Source organism: Lactuca saligna, chromosome 8 (assembly GCF_052625555.1).
Source record: "Lactuca saligna cultivar CGN05327 chromosome 8, ASM5262555v1, whole genome shotgun sequence".
In the NCBI taxonomy this organism is placed as follows: domain Eukaryota; kingdom Viridiplantae; phylum Streptophyta; class Magnoliopsida; order Asterales; family Asteraceae; genus Lactuca; species Lactuca saligna.
Window position 1 is genome coordinate 23,439,616 of NC_136424.1, and position 25,280 is coordinate 23,464,895.

The following is a 25,280-nucleotide window of genomic DNA, read 5'->3' on the forward strand; positions in this document are numbered from 1 at the left end:
CATCTTATTAGATTAGATTAAGTCGTTAAAAAAATACTTGATATCTCATGTATTATTGAGTAGAAAATCTCAATGTTCAAAGCTTGAGTAACTTCGTTTATGTCTCGTTTGTTTATATAAACAAGACTAATAAAGCACGACGTATTTATTTCATTAAATTTATTTTTAGGTGAAATTCAAAAAAAAAATCATATATTTCGGGTAATACTCGAATTACTCAAACCCGACCCGATACCCGAATTACCCAAACCCAAATTTAGTTTGGGTAGAGTAACGGGTAATTTTTCTAACATGAAAAACCCGAATTACCCGACCCAAATTACCCGAAACCCGAAAAAATTATCCGTTCAACACACCCATAGTTGTAAGTTTGTGAAAATGTTTCGATAGCGGGTAGCCTTATGTTCGATAACGGGTATACCGTATACATACCTTTGTGAAAAGGTCCAAGGCTAACTCAACGAATTGTACTCCTGCCTCCTTCCTCTCCAAGCTCCTCCATCTGCTCTCTAATGGCGGCTGCTGTCACTACATACTCAGGCCTATTTCACGGTCGAAGAGCACCGTCTTTTAAATCGCCTTCCTCAAATATACTGCCTCCTTCAAAGACCTTAGGCGGCTTGTCCACTCTATTCTCTCACGACCTCTCTCCAGAACAGAAAAAATGCGAGATCAAAAAGCTCTCTGTTCATGCAAGCAGTGGTACCGTTTCCACCGCTGTTGAGCCAGCTCCATCTATGGCGCGACCTAAGTGAGTTGTTTCTATTATTTGACTTTCATTTCAAGCGTTCGCCTTCGACTTCTAGGGGTTTTATTACCTACTGGTATTCTTAGGGTTTTGGCGTTGTTAATACATACGAACAATTATTTCGCCATCAATTTCTCAATCCTATACGCTAGTAGCTTCATTACAAGAGTTGCAATGTATCTCGTTTAGTAGCTCAAAACGATTATGTATGTGTGTGTGTGTGTGTTTATCCAGGGTGAGGCGCCACACAATTTCGGTATTCGTCGGTGATGAAAGCGGAATGATAAATCGAATTGCAGGAGTCTTTGCAAGAAGGGGATATAATATCGAGTCCCTTGCTGTTGGTTTAAACAAAGACAAAGCTCTTTTCACTATAGTTGTATCTGGAACTGAAAAAGTGTTGCAGCAAGTTATGAAACAGCTTCTAAAGCTCGTTAATGTTTTAAAGGTTGTCCATTTACTCTATATCCCACTGAACTTGCATAATTGATAACTCCATAACCATTTTAATTATCTCTTACAGGTTGAAGATATCTCAAAGGAACCACAAGTAGAACGTGAGTTGATGCTCATTAAGATCAATGCAGATCCAAGCTACCGATTGGAGGTAATTATGAGTGTTATTCCTAACCTTCTGCATTATATATGTTGATAAAATATAGCCTCTTACCATATTTTTTATGATCTTAATTTTCAGGTTAAGTGGTTGGTGGACATCTTTAGAGCTAGGATTGTTGATATTTCACAGGACTCATTAACCATTGAAGTAACTGGTGACCCTGGAAAAATGGTTGCAGTGCAAAGAAATTTAAGCAAGTTTGGAATCCGAGAAGTTGCAAGGACTGGAAAGGTAATTAATCATAACTTAAAATTACATTGCTCTAATTATTCCCATCTTTTTATTTTTTATTTTTATTTTTATAAAGTACATTGCTATATCTTGTATTTATAGATTGCCTTGAGAAGAGAAAAAATGGGTGAATCTGCTCCTTTCTGGCGATTTTCAGCAGCTTCGTATCCAGACCTTGAAGAATTGAACCTTAAAACTCCTCTTCAAGCCAAAACAAAAACACAATATCTTGATACTGATACATCAGTTGGGGTAAATCAGTAAATGAGAAATGCTCCCACTTTTTTTTTTTTTTTAATACCCAAATACTAAATGATGTTTTTTCTATGAAGGGAGATGTTTATCCAGTTGAGTCTAATGACGACTATTCATTCAATCAAGTTCTTGATGCACATTGGGGTGTTCTCAATGAAGAAGATGTAAGAAATTATTCTCATTTCTTAATTTTTTTAAATTAAAACATATATATTAATTTTTTTTTTTTAATGCTTGTAGACAACAGGGCTTCGCTCACACACTTTATCAATGATTGTAAACGACTCTCCTGGAGTCCTCAATATAGTTACAGGAGTTTTTGCTCGTAGAGGCTACAACATTCAGGTGTATATTTTTATGTTCTTTTTTTTTTTTTTTTTAATTATTTTTTTATTCTCTGCAATTTTCCTTTTTATGAACAATTTTATATTTTTCATATCAGAGCTTAGCAGTTGGTCATGCAGAAGTAGAGGGGCGTTCCCGGATTACAACTGTTGTCCCTGGAACGGATGAGTCAATTAGCAAATTGGTGCAACAGTTATATAAATTGATTGAGGTTCATGATGTGAGTATATTGTATATTTATATATATAATAATATAAAATGTTCCATTTATTTAAAAAGAAATTGAAGTAAAACGCGCGGTTTATTCAGGTTATTGATTTGACATCGATGCCATTTGCTGAACGGGAATTGATGCTGATTAAGGTTGCTGTGAATTCAACAGCTAGACGCAATGTTCTTGATATTGCTAGCATATTTAGGGCTAAACCTGTTGACGTGTCCGATCATACAATTACACTTGAGGTTAATTATGTCATTTTTCTTTTGAGTTGCTTATTTATTGAATATTAGCAATAAATGATTATCCTTTTTTTTGTTTTAATTTTCAGGTTACTGGGGATATAAATAAGATGGTTGCATTGCAGAGATTGTTGGAGCCGTGTGGAATTTGTGAGGTGGCAAGAACCGGGCGGGTCGCGCTGACCCGTGAATCGGGTGTTGATTCGTCTTACCTTCGTGGGTATTCGTATCCTGTTTGAGTTTTGATGTTTTTCAAGTGTTTTATTGTTTTGGGTCGTAAATTGACAATAAATTGTCGGGTATTGACTTGTTATTGTTTAGTCTTTAATCGTTTTTTGGACTCAATAGGCCATGAAACGTTTTTGGTTTTGTTGATGATTTTGGAATATATATATATATATATATATATATATATATATATATATATATATATATATATATATGAACTATGAAGGGTTTATTTATCCGGTTACATCGTTTGAAATTTAGTCAAAATTGACACGTCATGCAAATTTGGATATAATTTCTACAAATTATCCACTTGGACGAATTGGTATGGTCTGTATCACTTTGTTTTAACATGCCGACTTATTAACATCAATCCGTTTGGTAAAAGTTAACCCCAACATTAGTTTGTTTTAACATCAACACAAATCCATATTACAAAGAAGTCGTTGTTTGTGTTTGCAATAACTAAAATCAGAATAAATAATTGAAACACTTAAACCAACCTATTACCTCGTCCAGGTCCAAGAATAGTGATGAAGACAATTGAAAGGTTAAATCCAGTAAATTTATCAACTCCTAAATTACGACATTCATCAACAAATATATGTGGAACCAAAATTTTACGACCATTTGAGAAAATCGTAGGATGATAATTGGGTGATGTTAGCGATGCTTCACCTAAGTGTAGCGAGCTTTTGGTTTTCCATTTCATACCGAGTAAATTTCAAAACAAAATATGCTATACTTCATACTGATATGGTGTGGCACGAGCACTAGAGCTATGGGCCCAAGACTAAAATTTCAAAATAAATTATATAAACAAGTTTAATCTAGTCTAAAGTTATGACATGCCAAAAATCTAAACAAGAATCTTAAGATAAATATTCTTACACGCTCATCAAAGTGGAACCAATTGATTCTTACACGCTCATCAAAGTGGAACCAATTGATTCTTTTCGCCTTTGGAGTTTCGGAAAGTTCTAATATCTTCGCCAAGTTTACTATCGAAGTACAAAAGTTCAATTCCTTATGCTAAAGCAGGAAGAAGACATGGATATCGATGTTGCTAACCAATAACCATGACTTAACAAAGCAAAGCTAATGGTCCCATCTTTCATACTCTTATCCCAATAGCACTTTGGTGGATGCAACTTGTCTCGTACATTGAAATTATTCTAAGATTCTCGTTGTAAGGGTTGATAAGTAAAATTGAGATGCAAGACAAAAATGAATACAAATGTAGTAATAGTCTCATGTTGTATTCGCATCTGCTTTGGTCCTAGACACTTAGTATGGTCAGTAATATTAAGTAAAAGCTCACAAGTTTGACTAAACATATTGATTATGCTCAAAACTAATTTGAGGTGAGAACTCTATATGGTATTACCAGCTCATTGTAATATCACAATGAGCCGAGCTCATTGAGACATTTAGGGTGTGTTTGGTTTCTAGTTTTCTAAGAAAATTTTCCAAGAAAAATAGAAGTTCTAAAAATGCGTTTGGTTCGTTCAGTTTTTCAAAGTTTTCTAAGAAAATAAAAAATTTCAGTTTTTTAAATTATATGTAAATTAGAAAAATAAGTTTACAGTTTTCCACATTTCTAAGATAGGAAATGAAAACTCCACCGCTTCCTACTAAATGTGTTTTCTAAAATTCTCATTGAAAATTGAAAATTGAAAATGAAAACTCAATTCTATTTTTTGAAAGCATTTTTTAGAAAATAAAATCAGTTTTCCACAAACAAAACACACCTTAGCGTACGTTTGGTTATGGAAAATTGTTTTCATTTTCTAACAAAAATGTTTTAAAAAAATAAAGTTGAGTTTTTATTTTCAATTTTTAATGACAATTTTAGAAAACACGTTTGGTTGAAATCGATAGAGTTTTCATTTTTCCATCTTAAAAATTTGGAAAACTGTAAAAAGCAATTTTCTAACTTACATACAATTTGGAAAACTGAAAATTTTCATTTTCTTAGAAAACTTTGGAAAACTGAAGAAACGAAAAGCGTTTTCGAAATTTCTGTTTTTCTTGAAAATTTTTCCTAGAAAATTGGAAAGTTTTCCACAACCAAACGCAGTCTTAGGGTGCGTTTGGTTGTGAAAAATTGTTTTCATTTCCTAAGTAAATGTTTTCAGAAAATAAAGTTGAAATTTTATTTTCAGTTTTTAATGAAAAAGCGTTTGATTGGAAACAATGGAGTTTTCATTTTCCATCTTAGAAATTTGAAAAACTGGAAAATTCACCTTTCTAACTTATATACAATTTGGAAAACTGAAAATTTTTATTTTCTTAGAAAAATTGTGAAAACTAAACGAATCAAACGCGTTTTCAAAATTTCTGTTTTTCTTGGAAAAAATTCATAGAAAACTAGAAAATTTTCCACAACCAAACACACCCTTAATATCTCTAACTCATCAATAGAAATCAAATATGCATTTAACTTGATAATTGGGTAGAAAACTTTTCTAGTGCAATAACTCCTTTGAAATTGGCTAATGTAATATGAGAGAGAGAGAGAGAGAGAGAGAGAGAGAGAGAGAGAGAGAGAGAGAGAGAGAGAGAGAGAGAGAGAGAGAGAGAGAGAGAGAGAGAGAGAGAGAGAGAGAGAGAGAGAGAGAGAGAGAGAGAGAGATTATTATTAACTTATTAATTTTTCGAAAAATCAAAGAGAGAGAGATTATTATTAACTTATTAATTTTTCGAAAAATCAAATATTAAAAATTAAAAATAATGTTTCACAATTATAAAAAGTAATTAAAAAAAAACCTTTTGAAAAGTTAAAAACACTTTTTGAAAAAGCTGAGAGTGCGTTTAGTTGCGGAAAAATGGGCCGTTTTTCGGAAAAATTTTCCAAGAAAAATGTGAATTTTGAAAACGCGTTTAGTTCGTCTATTTTTCTAAATTTTTCACGGAAAATGAAAATTTTCCGTTTTCTAAAATTACAAAGAAGTTGTAAAATTTTGGAAAACTGATAATCATTGTTTTCCAGATTTTTCTAATTCCAATTTTTTTTTTATAAACACACCCACTCCACCCCATCCACCGACCCCCACACACACACACACCAACCCACACACATACACATACATACCCCCCCCCCCCCCCCACACCCACAAACACACACATACATACTCACACACACACACACACCCACCCACAAACACACACATACATACCCCCCCCCCCCCCACACACACACACACATACCCACACACACACCAACCCCCACACACACATACATACCCAAACACACACACACACACCCACAAACACACACATACATACACACCCACACATACACACCCACCTGCACACACACACACCAACCCACACACATACACACACAAACCCACCCACAAACATACACACATACATACCCACCCACACACACACACACACCACCCACACACATACACACACAAACCCACCCACAAACATACACACATACATACCCACCCACACACACCCACCCCCCCACCCCCACACACACACACAAACCTACACCTACCCCCACAAACACACACTCGCACCCCCACCCACCCAACACCACCACGACAATCATCGACCTACCATCACCACCACCACCACCATCACTAACCCGTCACTAGCACCACCATCACCACCACTGACACAATTGCCGCTGTCACCACCATCGCCTGTCATCACCACCGCCGCCGCCGATCCGCTACCGTCACCGCCCCCACCCACACCCTACCACCGCTACCGTTTTCTAAAAATGAAAACCGATAGAAAAATACACATCTAAACACGTTTTCTAATTTTCTAAAACTGAAAATGAAAAATGAATAAGTTTAACTAAACGCGTTTTCAAAAAATTTCAATGAAAAATGAAAACGGAAAATGAAAATCGAAAAAGGAAAACAAAAAACGGAAAATGAAAATTGTTTTGCCGTAACTAAACGCAACCTGATATTCTTTAGAAAAGTCACAAGTCAATAGCTTACTTTCTTTTTCATTTTCGATTTTTACATATAGGAGTTAGCCACATATTCATTTTAAGTTATTGAATTTCTTCACATATAAAAAAAAAAAAAAAAAAAAAAAAAAAAAAAAAAAAAACTATTTTTGGAAAAATCAGTTTTACGAAAGTCATTTTGAAGTTCGAATATCAATCTCAAACATCCCTATAATCCAGTTTACCAGCAACGACAACAACCATTTTTTGGATTTTCATCTTTTGAAGGGATTTGATTCAGATTTTTTTTTTAATACAACTCTATAAAACATAAATTGTTATGTATAAAAAAATTTATTGTATACAAATCACTTTTCTTTTTTGAAGGTTAACTAAATAAGTTGTAAATTAAATTTTTTTCTACAACGTTAAATTAGTTATTTAGTTTCCTAGTTAATTAGTTTGTTAATGTCGAAAGATTATTTTTGACTTTTTCAAATCAAACACTATATTATATCATTACTCGTATTATACGGCCATTAGGAATACAGAGGACGGCAGACTTCATGGTCTATGTGGCCACGAACGACGACCGTGCACACCATCCCGGCGGTTCGTGGTGGCTCGTAGTCGTGGTGATTTGTGGTGGGTTGCACGAATCACAACGACCAATAAACCTTCTTCTACCTCTTTCCCCTCCTCTACTGCTCGTTCGTTGTCATCGTATGCTCACCAATACTGATTCGTGGTTCGTGATCTCCTTGATGATGTTGCAATCCCATTTTGCTACGTAGGATGTAATATTTTGTGCCAAATAAGCATTGCTATCGGTTTGAACTTTGAATATGTAAAAGAAATTGGTAGAATATACAGAAAAACAAAGTTTTTATGATCTATAGAGTCCAAAAGAGAAGTATTGGTTAAATGCGTTCTACAAATATGGTACTTCATTGCAATTAAGTGACATTACCATTCTTAATACGTGTTACTTAATATAACTTGTAAATTCTGTATGATGCTAATATCATTTTAAAAATTGAATATTGGGTGCCTTGAAAAATATTTGAGAGAATTTAGGCCGTGATTTATGTTCAAACCCTACTTTTTAAGTTATGTTCAAAGCATCATCAATCAATTCTTTTGGAAGTCAGAAATCCGTTAGACAAAATTAGAACAGGAAAACCAAAAAGAAAATTGAGAAAAGGTAATTAACATGATAATCCAAAATTAGATAAAAGAAACAGAATCAAACCATAAAATGTGGAAGAGAGGAGGCAGCTTACACGGTGGTGGGGGTGGAGACAAATTGCTGCGGAAGGGCAACAACATGGTGGCGGTGGCAATCGACAAAGACAAAAACAGCCAACACGCGCTCAAATGGACCATCGAACACCTGCTTACCCGCGGCCAAACCGTCGTCCTCATTCACGTCATTCGGAAACCAGGCAATTCTAATTCTTCTCTTCCTAATTTTCTCTCTAGCTTCAATAAATCGATCAATGAATCATAAACCTGCAATTTGGAATGCAGGTGGAGGAGTCGATGCATCTGCTGCGATTAAGCAACAATATGAGAAGCAAACCAAAGACCTGTTCCTCACCTTCCATTGCTTCTGTACCCGCAAACAAGTACGCAATTTACCACATTTTTAAATTTTTTTTAGTGTTTTTGAATTCAAATCCGTTTTGCTACAGATACAGTGCTTCGATGTTATACTCGAAGATACAAACATCGCAAAAGTGCTTGCGGAATACGCTAATTACGCCGCGATAGAGGTTTTGGTCCTTGGAGCGTCTTCGCGACATGGTTTCATTAGGTCATAATGATCAATTTCCTTCTGGTATGGTATTGTTTCTATTGATCCAAATCGGAAATTGACTAATCATGAAATAAACATTCATGGCGATAGATTCCGGAGTTCTGATGTTCCGAGCCACGTAATGAAATCGGCACCGGATTTTTGCACCGTTTACGTCATCTCAAAAGGAAAAATATCCACTGCGAAGAAATCTTCAAAATCAGCTCCGTTTCCATCTCCGATACGCGAGAAAATCGAAGAGCTATCTATCAACTTAGAAGCAAGCGTACGCCGGAAGGATAGTGTTAGCTTACGAAGTCTGTAATTATTTATCTCCTGTTAAACTACGATCCGAATCCCTAAAAATTCATGTATATTTTTTTACATGACACCAAGAATATTTGTAAACAGGGCCGGAAAACACCTCCGAGAAGCCACGTCCACCTCCACTTCCAATTCCGGTGCCGGAAGACCCTGACCCCCAACCAATCGAGTAAGTTCAAAAAGCTCCTCCGATGCCTATTTGAATTGCAAGAGCCTAATTAAAACTAGAACCTAGATCACAATTCACATGTACAGGTCGCCGTTTAACAAAGGGAGAGGATTGAATGCGAAATTGTTGTGTGGGGATCTTTCGGATACCGATATATCATTTGTGAGCACTGGGAGGCCTAGTGCTGCAATGTACTACGATACTGATTTGAGCCCAACTCCCCGAAAGTCAACAGCTTCAGATCGTGCCTTTGGATCACCTTATTATGGAAACAAGGGGCCTGATATAGGTTACATGATTTCTTCGTCCTCGAGAAACACTAAAGGATCAACTTCGTCACGAACAGTACTAATACTATTTCTTCTTTCTCCCCTGTCAATTTCCGGCGACCTTTTCCGTTGCTATAAAAATATGTTTTCTGAACAGGATGACGTGGATAGTGAAATGAGAAGACTAAAGATGGAACTCGAGAAAACAATGGAGATGTACAGCACAGCCTGCAAAGACGCACTTACAGCAAAACAAAAGGCTGGAGAACTTGAACAGTGGCGCGTGGAAGAAGCAAACAGACTAGAAGAGGCGACAACTGCAGAGCAAGAAGCACGAGAGCTGGCGGAGAAAGAAAAAGAAAGATACAAAGCTTTAATGGCGAAAGCTAGGGCTTCTAGAAGAATCGCAGAAATAGAATCCCAGAAACGAGCGCTCGAACACCCAGAAGAAAAGCATCAGGAGTCGCATAAATACAGAAGATACACCATTGATGAGATCGAAAAAGCTACAGATTTCTTCGAGAAAGCAAGGAAGATCGGTGAAGGAGGTTATGGTCCGGTTTTCAAAGGCCGGCTTGACCAAATCCAAGTCGCAATTAAGGTTTTACGACCCGATGCTGCTCAAGGAAGATCACAATTTCAACAAGAGGTAATTAGTATTAATTAATTAAAAAACATCTTACTTAATTACTTATTGTAAAAAGTAAAAAATTTCATATTTTTGTGATGACAGGTGGAAGTGTTAAGTTGTATGCGACATCCAAACATGGTTCTACTCCTTGGAGCTTGCCCAGAATATGGTTGTCTAGTGTATGAATACATGGCTAACGGAAGCTTAGAAGACCGTTTACTAAGAAGAGGAAACACCCCGCCATTATCATGGCAACTCCGGTTCAAAATCGCGGCGGAGATAGCCACCGGAATCTTGTTCCTCCACCAAACAAAACCGGAACCGATCGTTCACCGGGACCTGAAGCCTGGGAACATTCTTCTCGACAAAAACTTTGTGAGCAAGATAAGTGACGTGGGACTAGCTAGGCTACTCCCAGCATCATCATTAACCGAAGATGTCACTCAGTATAGAATGACATCAGCGGCTGGGACGATGTGTTACATCGACCCAGAGTACCAGCAGACCGGGCTGCTTGGTGTTAAATCAGATGTTTATTCGTTAGGGATAATGTTGTTGCAGTTGGTTACGGCTAAACCGGCTATGGGTTTGACTCATCATGTTAGAAGGGCGATTAATAAAGGAACATTTGCAGAGATGTTGGACCCGAGTGTGACTGATTGGCCAATTGATGAAGCGTTAGGGTTTGCGAAATTGTCGATACAGTGTGCAGAGTTGAGACGGAAAGATAGACCGGATCTTGGGAAGGAGGTGCTACCGGAGCTTAACCGGTTGAGAGATCTTGGTGTTGAAAATATGACTTCCGAAACGTCTCTCGCACCGGTTAGCTAAAATTTTTACTTTTATTGTTTTTTGATGTTAGAATACGAGCAAAAGAGTATTCTATTGCAGTTAACATGCATATGATTAGACTAGGACCGATGACAATAAAAAAAACAAAAAAAAAATACATTCGAATAAGGTAGGGCATGATTAGATTTTTATTGATATCTCACATGTACAAAATCAAAAGACGTAAATAACCTCTAATAATTTTAAAATAACTTTAAAACGTTTATACAGTCCTCTCCGGTATAGTCACGTCACAGGCAACAAACGCAACCTACAAAAACGTGGACTCAATCTAACTTAGGCCTAACACGTAGGATTGGTCTATGCAGGATGCATAAGTGCTTCAAGCTTGACCGCACCATAGGCAATTGATCTTATGTAAGGAAACTAGATAAGTAGCTCAGCTCTTCTGATTTTTTTTAGTTCGATTTTATTAGACCCAAGGCTGTAAAAAAATTAAACGTTCAACAAACTGTTCATATCGTAGCTCGTTTATATTCGTTTATTTAATAAATGAGTGTACATAAACATGATTTTTTGTTTGTGTAGTTAAATGAACGAACAAAAACAAGTTGTTCATTTATGTTAGTGAATGTTCATTTATGTTTTGTTTATGTGTGTTTATATTTGGTTATATCACATTATATATATCTTTATTATCTTATAAAAGAAATCTAACTATTTCTAAAAATAGATTGATTATAATAATAATTTTTTTTTAAGATGTCCAAATGATGAAGCTGATAGTACAACTAGCCATTAATAAAATAATATTAAATTTTAACCACATTTTGAATTCAAATATTTATCATCAAATCTCCTTATATTTCTCAGCAATTTGATATGGTTCCCTCAAATCCCGGATTCATTCAAATTTTGAACCCTTTTCGATATCCTTAAATTTAGCATGTTAATTTAAATATCCCTCCAATCGCAGATACCTCTTTGTTCCCTCGTCTGCTATAAAGCCCACCGTCTAGGAATAAAAAATGATTTTATCTCCCAAATAACACGATCGTTTGATTATTTTGTCTTCGACATGTACTTTCTTTTGTAACATAACATTTTTGTAGAGGAAACATATCACCGAAAAAATTTACACACCCCGCCGCTTTGCGCGGGTACGCTGCTAGTATATATATATATATATATATATATATATATATATATATATATATATATATATATATATATATATACACATGTAGTGAGATTGAAAGACTGAAAGAAAGTGTAGATTTTAAGAGTGTTTTTAAGTTTTAAAACTTCTAAATTTTATAAAAATATCAAACGTGGCATCATTAAATATGATCGGCATATTATAATTGTTAATGATAAAGTTACAATTTATGTTCATTTATGTTTATTTGTTTTAATAAATATTTGGTTATGTTCATATGTGTTCAATGAACGAAAATGAGTCTATTATTTGAAAATTTGTTCAATTATCCGTGAGTTTTCATTCATTCAATTGGTTAACTTAAACGAACAAACATGATTATATGAAAAAGCTTTTGTTCATTTTATACAACCTTAATTAAACCAATGGACATGCCATGACATCTTCGGTCAAACTCACAAAGAACTTGGGTAAATTTGTACGACTAAGGCCGTGTATGACACAAATAAGCTAACTTATTATGATTTGATATTTTGGTAAGAGCATAAAAATAGAGCCCAAATGTTTCGAATGATATCTTGTCAATAACTGTCAATCCAATTTATTTTCTTTCTTCGAGATCTACTAGAAAGCCAAAGATACGACCGCGAAACAATATTATCAAATATAGCATCCTTAATTTCAAAGATGGTTGAATTTTGACAAGACCAAAACACCTAATTTATGGTGAGAATGAACGCATCACAACCTTTCTTTTTAGTCGTATTAAGTCGTGTTTTATCCTCCCAACAAATCAAGCCTTTGTGATTGAGTAGTGATATAGCCTACATACGGGTAGTATTAAGTCGGCAACCTTTCATGACTGATACCTAACTCACTGACTTGACTTAATGGGTATCTACTTATTCCACCTTGTGGGAGGAACACTAGTATCTTAAAGTACACACATCAATGAAGTATTCCATGGAAGCAACATAAATATGGCTAGATTCATCAAGATCCCAAAGCCAATTATATTCTTTACTTAATTGAGTAAACCTGGCCAAACCTTACATAAGGTTTGTGAATTACCATTTTGGAGTCGGTCGCTCACCACACAATATTCTTTCCGTTTCTATCACAAACATGGAACTATTAATGAAAAGAAGTCCCACCCATTCAATTATCTTCCCAAAAAGAAGTAGCATTGCCTAAACCAACATTTTTATGATAAAACACCTTCAAGTCTATATTATCATAGTGAAGATGTTTACTAGTGTAAAAATATTACTCCAAACTCCTTGAAATTTAAACCTTCTAGATCCAACATCAAACCCCACTTTCGAGCCATGAATCGCCAAAATAACTTTAGACAATTATTCATAAAAAAGAGTAATTCATGATAGTTTTACTGACTAATGTGTGGTTGAATGGCAGATATGAGCTACATTACCAAATGATCAATCACATTTGGAAAGGTTTTCTGTACAAAGAGTAAACCCATGCCAATGGCACTACCTCAAGTTGAAGGGTATTTTGGGAAACAGTGTGAACCAATTATTGAGGAACCAACAACATCTGAACCAGAGGCTGTTGAAATATCAATAAAAGACATTGATGATCAATACTATGAGGATTCACAAGTGGTTAGAGGAACTATTTTGGTAAGAATCCTTTAGTTTTGAGTTGCACATGATATAGATATACACTTTAACAATCAAATAAAACCATTAAGCTATATGTCTACTTTCATCACAGATACCATGTAGAAGTAGTAGAATTAGAACAGCAACACGAAGGCGAAGGGAGCTTTCCTCTCAATGGCACTTACTTCCAAGTTAACAAAGTACATGTTCATATGATTATATGAAATTTCATATCAATCTTTATCTAGCAAATGCTTATATGATTGTTGATAAGAGCATTACGGATCTTTATTTTTTGGTACATTTATGTATTTAGGAAAGGATTTGAGATAATATGATCTATTGGATTCATACAGAGAGCGTGCATATTGAAATATAAAACAAAATGATTATAAAAAACCGATATGAAGCAACAAATCAAAATTTTATATACGATTATCATCAAACTATGGATGATAACAGAAGATGTAGACTTTTCATCAAAGCAGAGTAATAAGAATGAAGATAAGCAGAGCAGCGATAAAAGAGTACTTGACAGCAGCAATCAGTATCGCAAACGAGATCACAAACAGCTGCCATAAAACTTGTACACTCGCCCACGCTAAAACTCCTGTTAAACCTACTGCCACCACATTATCCGGATCCGGATCAAACAGCAACTCGGTCCACTTCAAATTGAACCGCGGCTTTTCATCTCCTCCTTTTTTCTTCATATCTTCTTCTTCTTCTTCATTTTCACCATTCGGTTTTTCGCTCAATTCTTCTTTATCTACTGAAAAAGACGTCTTGAATCTTCTAGGGTTCTTTCTCCTCGATTTCAAACATGGTAAATCGTCAGTAAGGATAGATGGAAACCGAGTTTGTTGTTTTGGAATCGGGTTCGATATAGAAATTGACGGAATTAGATGGGTGTGTGCGAAGGTCATGAACCCTAACATTTTGCCTTCTGGTTTTTGCCAATTCCAAAGGGAAGCTTCAACTTGGAAACCCCTGATTCCAGTTACGTTTCTTGGGCTTAATTCCAAAGTACACCCTTGTGGTTTACATTCGTACTCTATAGACCCCTCACTTTAATTATCTTTATATATCGGAGCCACCATCATTTAGGTGCTGTTTGTTTTTTGGAAAAAAACATCTTCAAACCTCTTATTGCTGCGCGGCGCAGCACACGCGCAACACTTTTCATCTTGCAGTTGTTTATTTTTTAGAAGTTTTCTGAGTCAAAAACCTCTGCACGTACTCTATTTGGCGCAACACTTGTACTGCCTCTTCCAACCTCTTCTTCTTCTTTTTTTATTGCTGAAATTTTGATTATATGTTATTAAAGTTTTATTTCACATTTTTTTTCGTTTTTTTTTCGTTTATTCTTATTGAAGTTATTTTTTATTTTTTTATATTCAATAATGATAATTTCTTGATGAAATATCATTATTTTTTACTAAAATATCTTTATTTTTTGTTGAAATATCATTCTTTTTTACTAAATATCATTAATTTTTACCGAAATGTTATACATTATTAAAGTTTACGTATTAAAAAGCTATTTTTGGTTTATAAAATTAGTTTATTTTAATTTTTTAATATCTGCAGCCGTATGCAGATGTTAAAAAAACAAACATGTTTCTTATTATAGTCTGCAGCCGTTTGGTCCACCTCTTCTACTGCAGAGGTTGCAGAGGTGGTCCGCAGACTTTTTGAATTTTTGCTTCAGAAAATCAAACAGCACCTTAAATTCAAATTATTGCAAAGCTAGAGTGACACAGGTGGACATTTGTCCGATTTGGTATATATATATATATATATATATATATATATATATATATATATATATATATATATATATATATATATATATATCATGGTTGCAGAAATCGGGATTAATTGGTGATTAATCGTGGATTAATCGCTTGGTGTTCTCCAACCGTCGAAGATTTGGACATTAATTGGAAATTTATGATTAATCGGGTTTGGCGGGATTAATCGTACTTGACGGGATTAATCGGTCAACAAAAGTTGAAAAAAGGCAAAAAAAAGTCTAAAAAATGTCAAAAAAATTTAAAATTTTTTTTAAAAAAAATTCAAAAAACCAACTTTCTTTTTTTACTCCAAAATTTCAAATATTATACCAAAATATTAATATTTTCGTTTTTCCAAATTACAGTTTTTCTTATTTTCTAATTTTGAAGTACTTGTTTTTTCTTAAGATATATTAATATTTAATTAATTTTAGTATTTTATTACTAATTTATGGTCCCTGATTAATCCTCGATTAATCTCCGCCAAGACCGATTAATCCCTTAACATCAGTCGACCGTCGAATTACCGTTAAACGATTTTTAAAACCTTGATATATATATATATATATATATATATATATATATATATATATATATATATATATATATATATATATATATATAGTAAATTACTAAAATCGTCCCTGTGGTTTGGTAAAAATTGCACATTTGGTCCCTAACTTATTTTTTGCACTCGGATCGTCCCTATGGTTTGATTTTCTTGCGTTTTTCGTCCCTATGGTTTAATTTTGTTGCATTTTTCGTCCCTTACATGCATAAAGTTAGGGACCAAACATGAATTTTTTTACCAAACCATAGGGACGAAAAACGCAACAAAATCAAACCACAGGGACAATCCGAGTGCAAAAAATAAGTTAGGGACCAAACGTGCAATTTTGACCAAACCACATGGACGATTTAAGTAATTTACTCATATATATATATATATATATATATATATATATATATATATATATATATATATATATATATATATATACTCGGGAAGTTTGAGGGCCATGCTAACCACGACACATGAATATAGTTGAACACAACTTACCAAGAAGAGACATGGATAAGAATTAGAAGTGAAGGACTCTAATACAAAGAAACAGAAACAGGATGCCATTTTACATACAATTAAAACCATGCTATTTCTCCGATTAGATATTTCAACTTGATCTTTCATTTTTCCATCCAAGTTCTCAGTTATGTATGTTAAATGCTTCTTTGTTGCATGATAAAATAAACATCAAAAATAGTAATAAGTATGAATGTAGACATGTGTTGAAGTAACTACCAAAAAACATATGCTCAACATATAAACTATGACAAAATTCTACTACAGTTGCAACTGCATATCACTGATATATTTGAGCCAATAAAGGTTAAAAATTGTTAACATGAAAATGATAAAAATAAATAAATAAATCGTGTATCATTACATACAGAAGCGAGGTCCTCTTCAGTTTTAGCACAAAGATTACCACGACCATCAAAGGCTAACATTCTCCTCTTCACCATTAGAGGATTGCCAAGCTTATCGATTACTATTTTAGCACTTTAGAGGTCAAATAACTCTTAGAGTGACTTTCATAAGCTTTAGCCCTCTCTTATCACCGTTCTCATCCGGCCTCTTAGATAACTTGTTCCACCTTATATAAATTAAAAAAACATCATAACAACGAAAAAAGTAATAAAATGTACAATTGGGTCATGTTACAATGAATTTCCTAGATATGCATGTAGACCATGTACATAAAAATATGAATTTGCCCTTAGAACACTAATTGCTTACTATGTCCGTCCACACCATGGCTCGATACGCAAGGAACACAAAAGACTATAAAGATATTCCATATTGTTCTACATAAATGAATTTCAATTTGTATAACTAAGACAATTATGAAATAGAAGTGTGTAATTTGAAGGAACCAACTCGTTTTTGCTCAGTCTTTGAATATGAAATCTTCAAATGAAAAAAATGAAAATAACGGTTAATAGTCTTACTTTGTAGAGTTCAATGCATTGTAGAAAATGGTAGAGAATGTAAAAAAAATGATATGCAATCCATTAAACTCTATAGAGTTTGATGCATTGTAGATGCCCTTATGTCCCAACCTTTTACAGATTTGCTCTCATTTGTTTTGTTTCCTTACTTTAACTCTAGTGTGCATGTCATTTTCTTAAATTTGCTCTTATTATTTTTTCCCCTTCCTTCCATTAAGTCTTAACATTTTACAAATTTACATAAACCTTTGAATGAAAATAGTGTGTAGAGAGTAAGTGACAATATATCTAATAGCTTACCATGCATCGCATCCATGTTTATTTTCTAGCAACGAAGGGGTGAACCGTGAACCAAAATAAACATATCTGCTTGTTTTGGAAGCCTTAACATTTTAGGTGTCATGAAAATACACAACCTTTGCCTCATACCCGCAACCATAAAAACTCCTAAAACAAGCATCATATGCATGATGAAAAGGTAAGCCTCAAGTAAAAGGAATATACATTAAAAGTAAAATCCAAAGTAGATGTAATATTAACATATATACATGTGTTGTTACGACTAATAGTGTAATAATTAACAAAACTACATGCTAAAAGTTTTTCATGTGAGTATTTTAAAAGATATTAACCTTCTTTTGATGTTCAATGCCTGGTCATCAGTTCCATCTATCATTTGGTGACCATTGTCAATTAGTTGTTGATTTGCCATGGCTGGAGTGTGGACATAGTTGCTCAATTGTTAATCATAAGTGATAAGCTTGTAATTAATATAATAAAGTTAAATTTATTAAGAAAACATGCACAATTTAAATTAACAAATTTAGTGCACACTTACTGCAGCAATATCAATCACTCAGCGTTATGGAGAGCACATCTGTATAAAAATAAGATAAGAGAAGTTAGGATTACAATAAAGCACTAAACTCTAAATTATTTAGGGTTAGTTTTGACCATTTGATGATAATCTTAATAACCCTTCCCATTCAAGTTATAGACCACATATCTCTCAAAGGAATTTCAAACAATTGGTGAGCAACTGTTTAATTAGTGGACTTGGCATGTGAAAAACACCCAGATATTGTTTTTATATCCCCAAAAGCAACATGTGATGATATAAATAAGTAGAGTGAAATATAGATGGAAAACGTGAAGGGAGGCATGAACCTTTGAGCTTGATGCAAAGGGGTTTCTTCCCAAACAAGCTGAGAACGTCAAAGAAAGAACATGATGGGTGTAAAACTGCATCTGCTTCCATTACAATCATATGGTATTTTTTATTGTATATCAAAGATTCCATTGCCTACAACATACCATCTGTTGATATCAATTCCATTGATGTTTGTGAAGAATCAAAAATTTCCCTATTTAACACTAAATAACAAATTCCACCATAAATCATCATTGAGGCCGCTCAAAGTAAAACAATAATGAAAGAAATTAAAAGAAATGTGATTGTGTGTAATTTAATCAGATTTAAGAATGTTGCTCTATACCTCATGGCAACAACGTAGTGAAATCAAACGGGGAAGGAAGTGATCGAGAATGCCAAGAGGCTTTGCCTCTTTTTGGTGTTGATGTAGTCCAAGGCTCTTTTCTTGTCGGGGGTAAAAAGAAATGGAAGAAAAAAAACTAATGATGAATAGAATGGGATCGAAAGTCCTTATCAGAGGATGCAATTGACAGCTTTACTTCGGTTAATTGCACATCAAGGAAGAGGCGGGTGGTGTCATTGGAAGAAAGAGATAGAGAAATAATTCTTCCGATTGTCAACCTAAGGATAAATTCAAGCGGGAGAAGGAAATTAAGCACAAGAACGAAAAATTGAATGACATAGCCTGTTAGTAGTAACATAATCACCATTGATGATGGAAGATGATGTCGTTGAAGTTCTTCACAAAATTGAGACCTAATTTGAGCATAATCTCCTGCAATCACAAAGATAAAAGGAAACAATATTAATAATCAGTGATGATGCATCAAATGTAAACTTCATCATATAAAATAGCATCCTATTAGACTGTTGTATTAGGGTCATAAAGCTTATGTGACATGTACAATGTCTCCAAATCAACCCACTTAAATTGTCTGCTTTCTCATGGCCACTTCAATAGAAGCACTTCCAAAGGAAAATGCTCCAATTAGATTTAAAAATTTATTATAAACCTTAACTACCACTTACTTACACCGAAGGCACAAATCCTATGAAATAGGTCAAACCCAAAATGAAAGAAGAATATGAAGATGCTTGATGAAGGTTAACCTAAATTTCGACAAAGGGTGAGTCGGAGACATCAGCGGTGATGATAGACCACTATTTCTCATTAAGTTAAGTTAGAGAGAAATGGGAGGACATAATGTCTAAAATAGGTGAGCGAAGGAGAAAAGGAGAAATGGTGAACATTTGTACCTTGAGAGAGAAGAGAGCAGTGGTGTCCTGGGTCAAAAAAACATGTTCGTGAAGAGGAATATGGGTAAATGCATGGTATCAGGAAGCTAAAAAGGATCGGTGGTGGTAAAGAGCTCTCGTCTTGGTGGAGGAAGACCATTGGTGGACTTGGCTGTGGTTAAGCACATACAAACCTTAAACCTCAAGCTAAAATTCGAAAAAAAACACCCCAAAATCCCACAAAATTCCATCAAAATTCCCCTCTTATTCGGTAGACATCCACCTCATCCCACTTTATTTAATTCCTAAGACATGAGGCTTATATATATATATATATATATATACACACACACACACACATACACACATTAGACCACTAAAGTCGTATTTGACCTTTCAATTTAGTCATTTTCCCTGATTCTAATCGGTTTCCCGGTTTCATGCTTACGTGTAAATCTAACAGGGAATACTGACGTGGCGATGCCAATCTATCTGCCCACCAACCATATTGAAACCTTGATTTGGACCACCTTAACTTCTTTCTTACCTATTCGTGAAAACTCAAATCAAGAACCTTCATTTTCTTAATCCGATTGGTGTGTTTTTTAAGATTAATGTCTTCGAGCTCGTCCACTGCAAGGAATTGGCTCCAGGTTGCTTGTATCCTTGTTTGAGATGGTGTGCCGAAATGCGATTGCGATGTTCCAGCTAAGGAACGAACTTATTGGAAACTTACTAACCCCGAAAGGCATTTTTGGAATTGCCAAAATAGTATAGTAAGCTCTGATGTAGCTCGATTCGTTAATGCAAAAAATTTTAGGGTTTCAGCATAAAAAACCCTTATATTTCGACCCCCCCCCCTAAATTTACCCTTTATATGTTGTTGATATTGTCTACTGACTTTGATTTGGTGTCGTGATTTCTTAAGTATTTTTGGTGATTTATTACATTTTGATGATTACATTTGGTGCATTTGTTTTTTAATGGTCTGAAAACATATGCATTATCGTCCTACTAAAGGCTGTTAAAGTGCATTTGGTGATTACATTTCATTTTGATATTATTGTCTGAACTTGTCTTCATGTGGATTGCTTATAGACCAACTTGAAAAAATGTGGCTATTTTGAATGTAAAGATGAACAACATGAAGAAGGGTACTACAAAAACCTCTTTTATTCTCTAAAAAAGACGTTGGATGATAAATAGTATCTTGGTGTGATCAATAACTTGATGAATAGGATTGATGAATTGGAGTTTTTCTTGGCTAAGGAGAAAAGTGTGGTGGGAAGCATTGATAAGGATCTGTCTGATTCCAAGAAGACAATACATAGGTACAAGATGGTGGTTACATTTATGGTTCTTGGGTTGGTGTTTTATGTTTTTAAGTTATCCAAGTAGTTAGAATGTTGGGTGGGGGATTTTGGTGTATCTATGATCTGGTGTATGTAGTGGGATGTGAAGCTTGTTTGTATCTTTTATAAAGTCAGACTAAATTGGAATTTAGCTGCATTTTGTATCCTTTGTAAATCCCAATGACAACTGTAAGGCTCATGGAAGTCTTTTTTAATTATAATATTTGAATGTTTCTATAGTGGGAAAGTGCATTTTAGCTATAATTGGAATATTCAAGGAATGTGGAATGTTACTTTAATGGGAAAAATACATGTTTTTCTATATGACTTTACTTTCCGTTGCATGTTTGTATATATTATTCTAGTTCATAGTGGACCATTTGTTACTACACTGTCATTATGCAACACAAAGTGTGTGCATCACAGGAAAATTATGGGCCACTTGCACTTACTTCCAAATACTTTGGTCCAAAATACTCATTAATATTACACGACTGACACCATGTTACTCTTTCAGATGCATGCATATATTAATGTAGTTAATTTCCATGCAAAATACATGCATGCATATATTACTAGGGACTTTTTTGACAAACTGTTTAATAGTTAAAAATAGGCAACATACTTTCATTCATCCAAATAGCAATCCAAATAAGAAGTTTACCAAAGTACCGTAGTATGGGATTATAAAACATAAATAGGCAACATACTTTCAAAATGACCAACATGCCCTTTTACCACCATTTCAACATAATAAGCATAAATTCAATCAACAATTAAAACACCAAATTCACCATCATCGTAATAAACAAACATAAATCCAAATAACAATTAATAGTGCACACCAATCAATAAAAGGAGCTTTTCCCTTAGAATTTCCCGGATCATCACAACCACCAATTTTCTTGCCTAATTTTAGCTTCAAGATTCTCTCTGACTTCCTTCTCCTTATCCTCTTTAAAATTTCTGAAATTAGTCTTACTCTATTCCGTTGAACATGATACACAACCTCCTACACTTAGACATTAGCAACAACCTCCTATACTTGAACATTAGCCACACCCTCCTGCACTTGAACATTAGCCACACCCTCAACAACATCCTCACCTCTAGGTGGAGTAAGTTGCATATAAGCATAATCATGTGCATCACTAGGACTTGATTGAACATCATTAAGCTCAACTTGAAAATCATTTTGAGTATTTTCCACCTCAATTGAGTCATTTTCACCTTCTCATGTTGTTGACCTTTATTACTAGTACCCTACATGACAGGATACAACAATGTAAGTGACAAATTAAATGTAACCATATTTAATTTTGAAATTGTTTTACATCTCCTGCATTTTGCTTGTCGCTAATTTTCTGTCTCTTCACATTTAACTTTTGAGGTATTGTCTCCCGACAAGTAGCCTTGTTGTGACCTATCTCCTTGCATATACTACACTTAACCTTCTTTCCATCCTTAGAGACCTTGTGTTTTCCTTTATTTTCTGTACTATATTTCTTCCTCTTAGTTGTAGGCCTACCACACATTCTTCTACTAATAAGAGGCAATGGTGGTGTATAATTTGTCTTTGGCCACATGACACTCCCATTTATGGAAGCAATCCTATAACTGTAGGCCTTTCTAAATGTGGTGGTATTATACATGTTGTCTACATAAGCTTATACATCCCTATTAAGATAAGATATGCTTGCTACAGAATGATCACAACCATATACCTTCAATTGCTACAACCTACAGGAACATGTTTTTCTTTCCAAGTCCACCTCATATGCCTCTGCTACTCCCCTTACTATCCACTAGGTAGTACTTGAAAGTGTCTTTGGAGTTTTTTAAGTAAATTCACCTTATTCCTTATTTCTAGACAAATATGATTTCCCTATTATTATCCTTTCAATTTCATGTTGTACAATCTATCCATCATGCACAATATCAACTCTTCTAACATGGTGATAATAGGCTTCTTCCTGAAATCTATTACTATAACATTAAAACTCTCAGAGAAGCCATTATTGACAACATCACAACACCTACCAGGTTGAAAGAAAGCTCTTGACCAAGTATTGGGATCTTTGTCCATGAAGTATTGATGGGCATTTGGGTTCAATGTCTCAATTTCCTTTATCAAAACTTTAAATGCATTCTCATTTGTAGCTTTTATGCTCTCCAAAGCAGTGTATGATAGATAGCCCATGTGAATCTTTTATGTAAAATTTGGCAAATATGTCTAGCACACTGCCTGTGCTATACATATGACAACAACTCTTTAATAGCCTCAATCAAACCCTCTTTAATAAAAAGGTATATGTCAAAATTCTAAATAAAATAGAAATATATTACTATATAATATACTAAACTTATTTTGGTCTGACATTAAACTGTATCCATTGCCTAAATTCAAATTCAAATTTAGATCATCAATGAGCAGATCCATAAACCACTTCCAATTCTGCTTGTTCTCCATACAAACCACTGCTCAAGCAATAGGATATATTTGGTCATTTACATCCCTCCCAACTGTACAAAGCAATTTCCCCTTACAAACCCCTTTCATAAAATAGGCATCAAGACTTATTATCCTTTTATAACCTTCTTTCTAACCTTGTTTCACTCCTTGATAACACACATAGAATTTGCTAAAATACTTCTTTCCATCTAGACCAGTCTCCATATGACCCTGGATTTGTCCTTAAAATCTCATGACCATATGACCATAGTTTTACCATAATATTCAATAATACTACCTTGAATAATATTTGGTGCATACTTCTTTACTCTCTTACATTGCCCCATACTAAGTGTATACCAAACTTGGATATTACCTTAACCCTGAGTTTCCTTACACTCGGTGTCTAACTTCGTATAATTTCTTTGGTATAGTGACTACCAATCCATGCATATGTCCCCAATGATCCTAACTTGAAGTTCTTAGCATAATTATGATTAACATTTAGTGACTTGATTTAGAAACTCTCTTCATCACTCATCCAAGAAGCCTATAATCTAAATGTAAAAGCACCCTTACTACACCTCACCAAAAGTCTTCTCCTATTATTTTTTTTAAAACAAAGTTGATATCCATTAGACACAACATAGTTGCACAACATTGATTTTACTTTTCTTGGACCCTTAAATCTCATTCCTAGAATTGGTTTTTGTTTTTCCAGTGTAATAACTCATTAAATATGGAATGAGTTTGGATGTTAGGTTTAAATTCTTTCCCATCATCATCCTCTACAATGTTGTTATCCTCTTCTTCATCAACATATAACTTACTCAAGAAAGCATCATTTAATGTCTTATTCATATGCACTACATCATTATTAAATTCCAAATCAACATTCCTAAGTTTATCTATGTTATTTTCATTTTCACCATCAATACAAGAGTCGCGTCCATCATCATCATTATCTTCATCATCAAACCACCCATCAACACCAACACCAATATGATCAACATAAATATAAATTATACCATCTGTTCCATAAGCATAAAAAATAACAGCAACACATTCAACATCATCTGAAATGGGATTAAGCCCTTCAATCAGGGAAATTCCTGGTTCACAGTAGTACAACTTTTTACAATCTTCATGCATGAAATGTTCGAAGAAGGTCACACACTTAGAATAAATCATTGGAAGAAAAGTCAACATCATTGAACATGGTTTCCACACAACCAATGTAAGAGAAAGGATTACGAGGAAATACCCCTTGGTAGTTAAGTTCCACCATCGCAAATAGTCTGTTAGGTTCTGATTGTGCCATTGCAGCGACTTCGTTGGTACTTCAGGTCGATCACAAAAATGGTTCACAAACCCCAACTCAGTTTCTTTTGAAGTGAAAAATAAAGAATGAAGGTCAACATGTGAAATTGCTTGGTTTTAAGCATCGTATATCATTTATTGACGTGACATATCTTACGTGTCATTGGATTAACCAAAAAAATAAATATTAATTGACATATATACAACGTCAATCGGGAAACTGGTTAAAATAAAGGAAAATAACTTAATTGAAAGGTAAAATACGAGTTTAGTGGTCTAATATGCAAAAAAAGTTTAGTGACCAAATTGGATAAATGCCAAAATTTTCATGTGCAACAATGTCATTTTCCCTAGGACAAAATGCTTGTGCCAAAAAAAACATGAGAGGTT

General features: G+C 34.3%; 2 protein-coding genes across 2 annotated transcripts; both read left to right on the forward strand.

The window, feature by feature from the left end:
• Positions 1 to 429: 429 nt before the first annotated feature.
• On the forward strand, positions 430 to 3,026 carry LOC145012056 (acetolactate synthase small subunit 1, chloroplastic-like). Its single transcript, XM_078970823.1, has 10 exons — positions 430 to 751; positions 983 to 1,196; positions 1,272 to 1,355; positions 1,446 to 1,598; positions 1,701 to 1,850; positions 1,931 to 2,017; positions 2,094 to 2,198; positions 2,296 to 2,418; positions 2,508 to 2,660; positions 2,747 to 3,026. Exons 1-10 carry the CDS (start codon positions 513 to 515, stop codon positions 2,894 to 2,896), a joined length of 1,458 nt encoding a protein of 485 aa, XP_078826949.1. The 5' UTR covers positions 430 to 512; the 3' UTR covers positions 2,897 to 3,026.
• A 4,834-nt stretch (positions 3,027 to 7,860) lies between these two features.
• LOC145008983 (U-box domain-containing protein 52-like) lies at positions 7,861 to 11,414 on the forward strand. The gene is made up of 8 exons (XM_078967631.1): positions 7,861 to 8,249; positions 8,335 to 8,432; positions 8,499 to 8,620; positions 8,714 to 8,919; positions 9,014 to 9,095; positions 9,182 to 10,013; positions 10,098 to 10,817; positions 11,156 to 11,414. The coding sequence occupies exons 1-8, from the start codon at positions 8,063 to 8,065 to the stop codon at positions 11,162 to 11,164; spliced, it is 2,256 nt and encodes a 751-aa protein (XP_078823757.1). The 5' UTR covers positions 7,861 to 8,062; the 3' UTR covers positions 11,165 to 11,414.
• Positions 11,415 to 25,280: the final 13,866 nt, after the last annotated feature.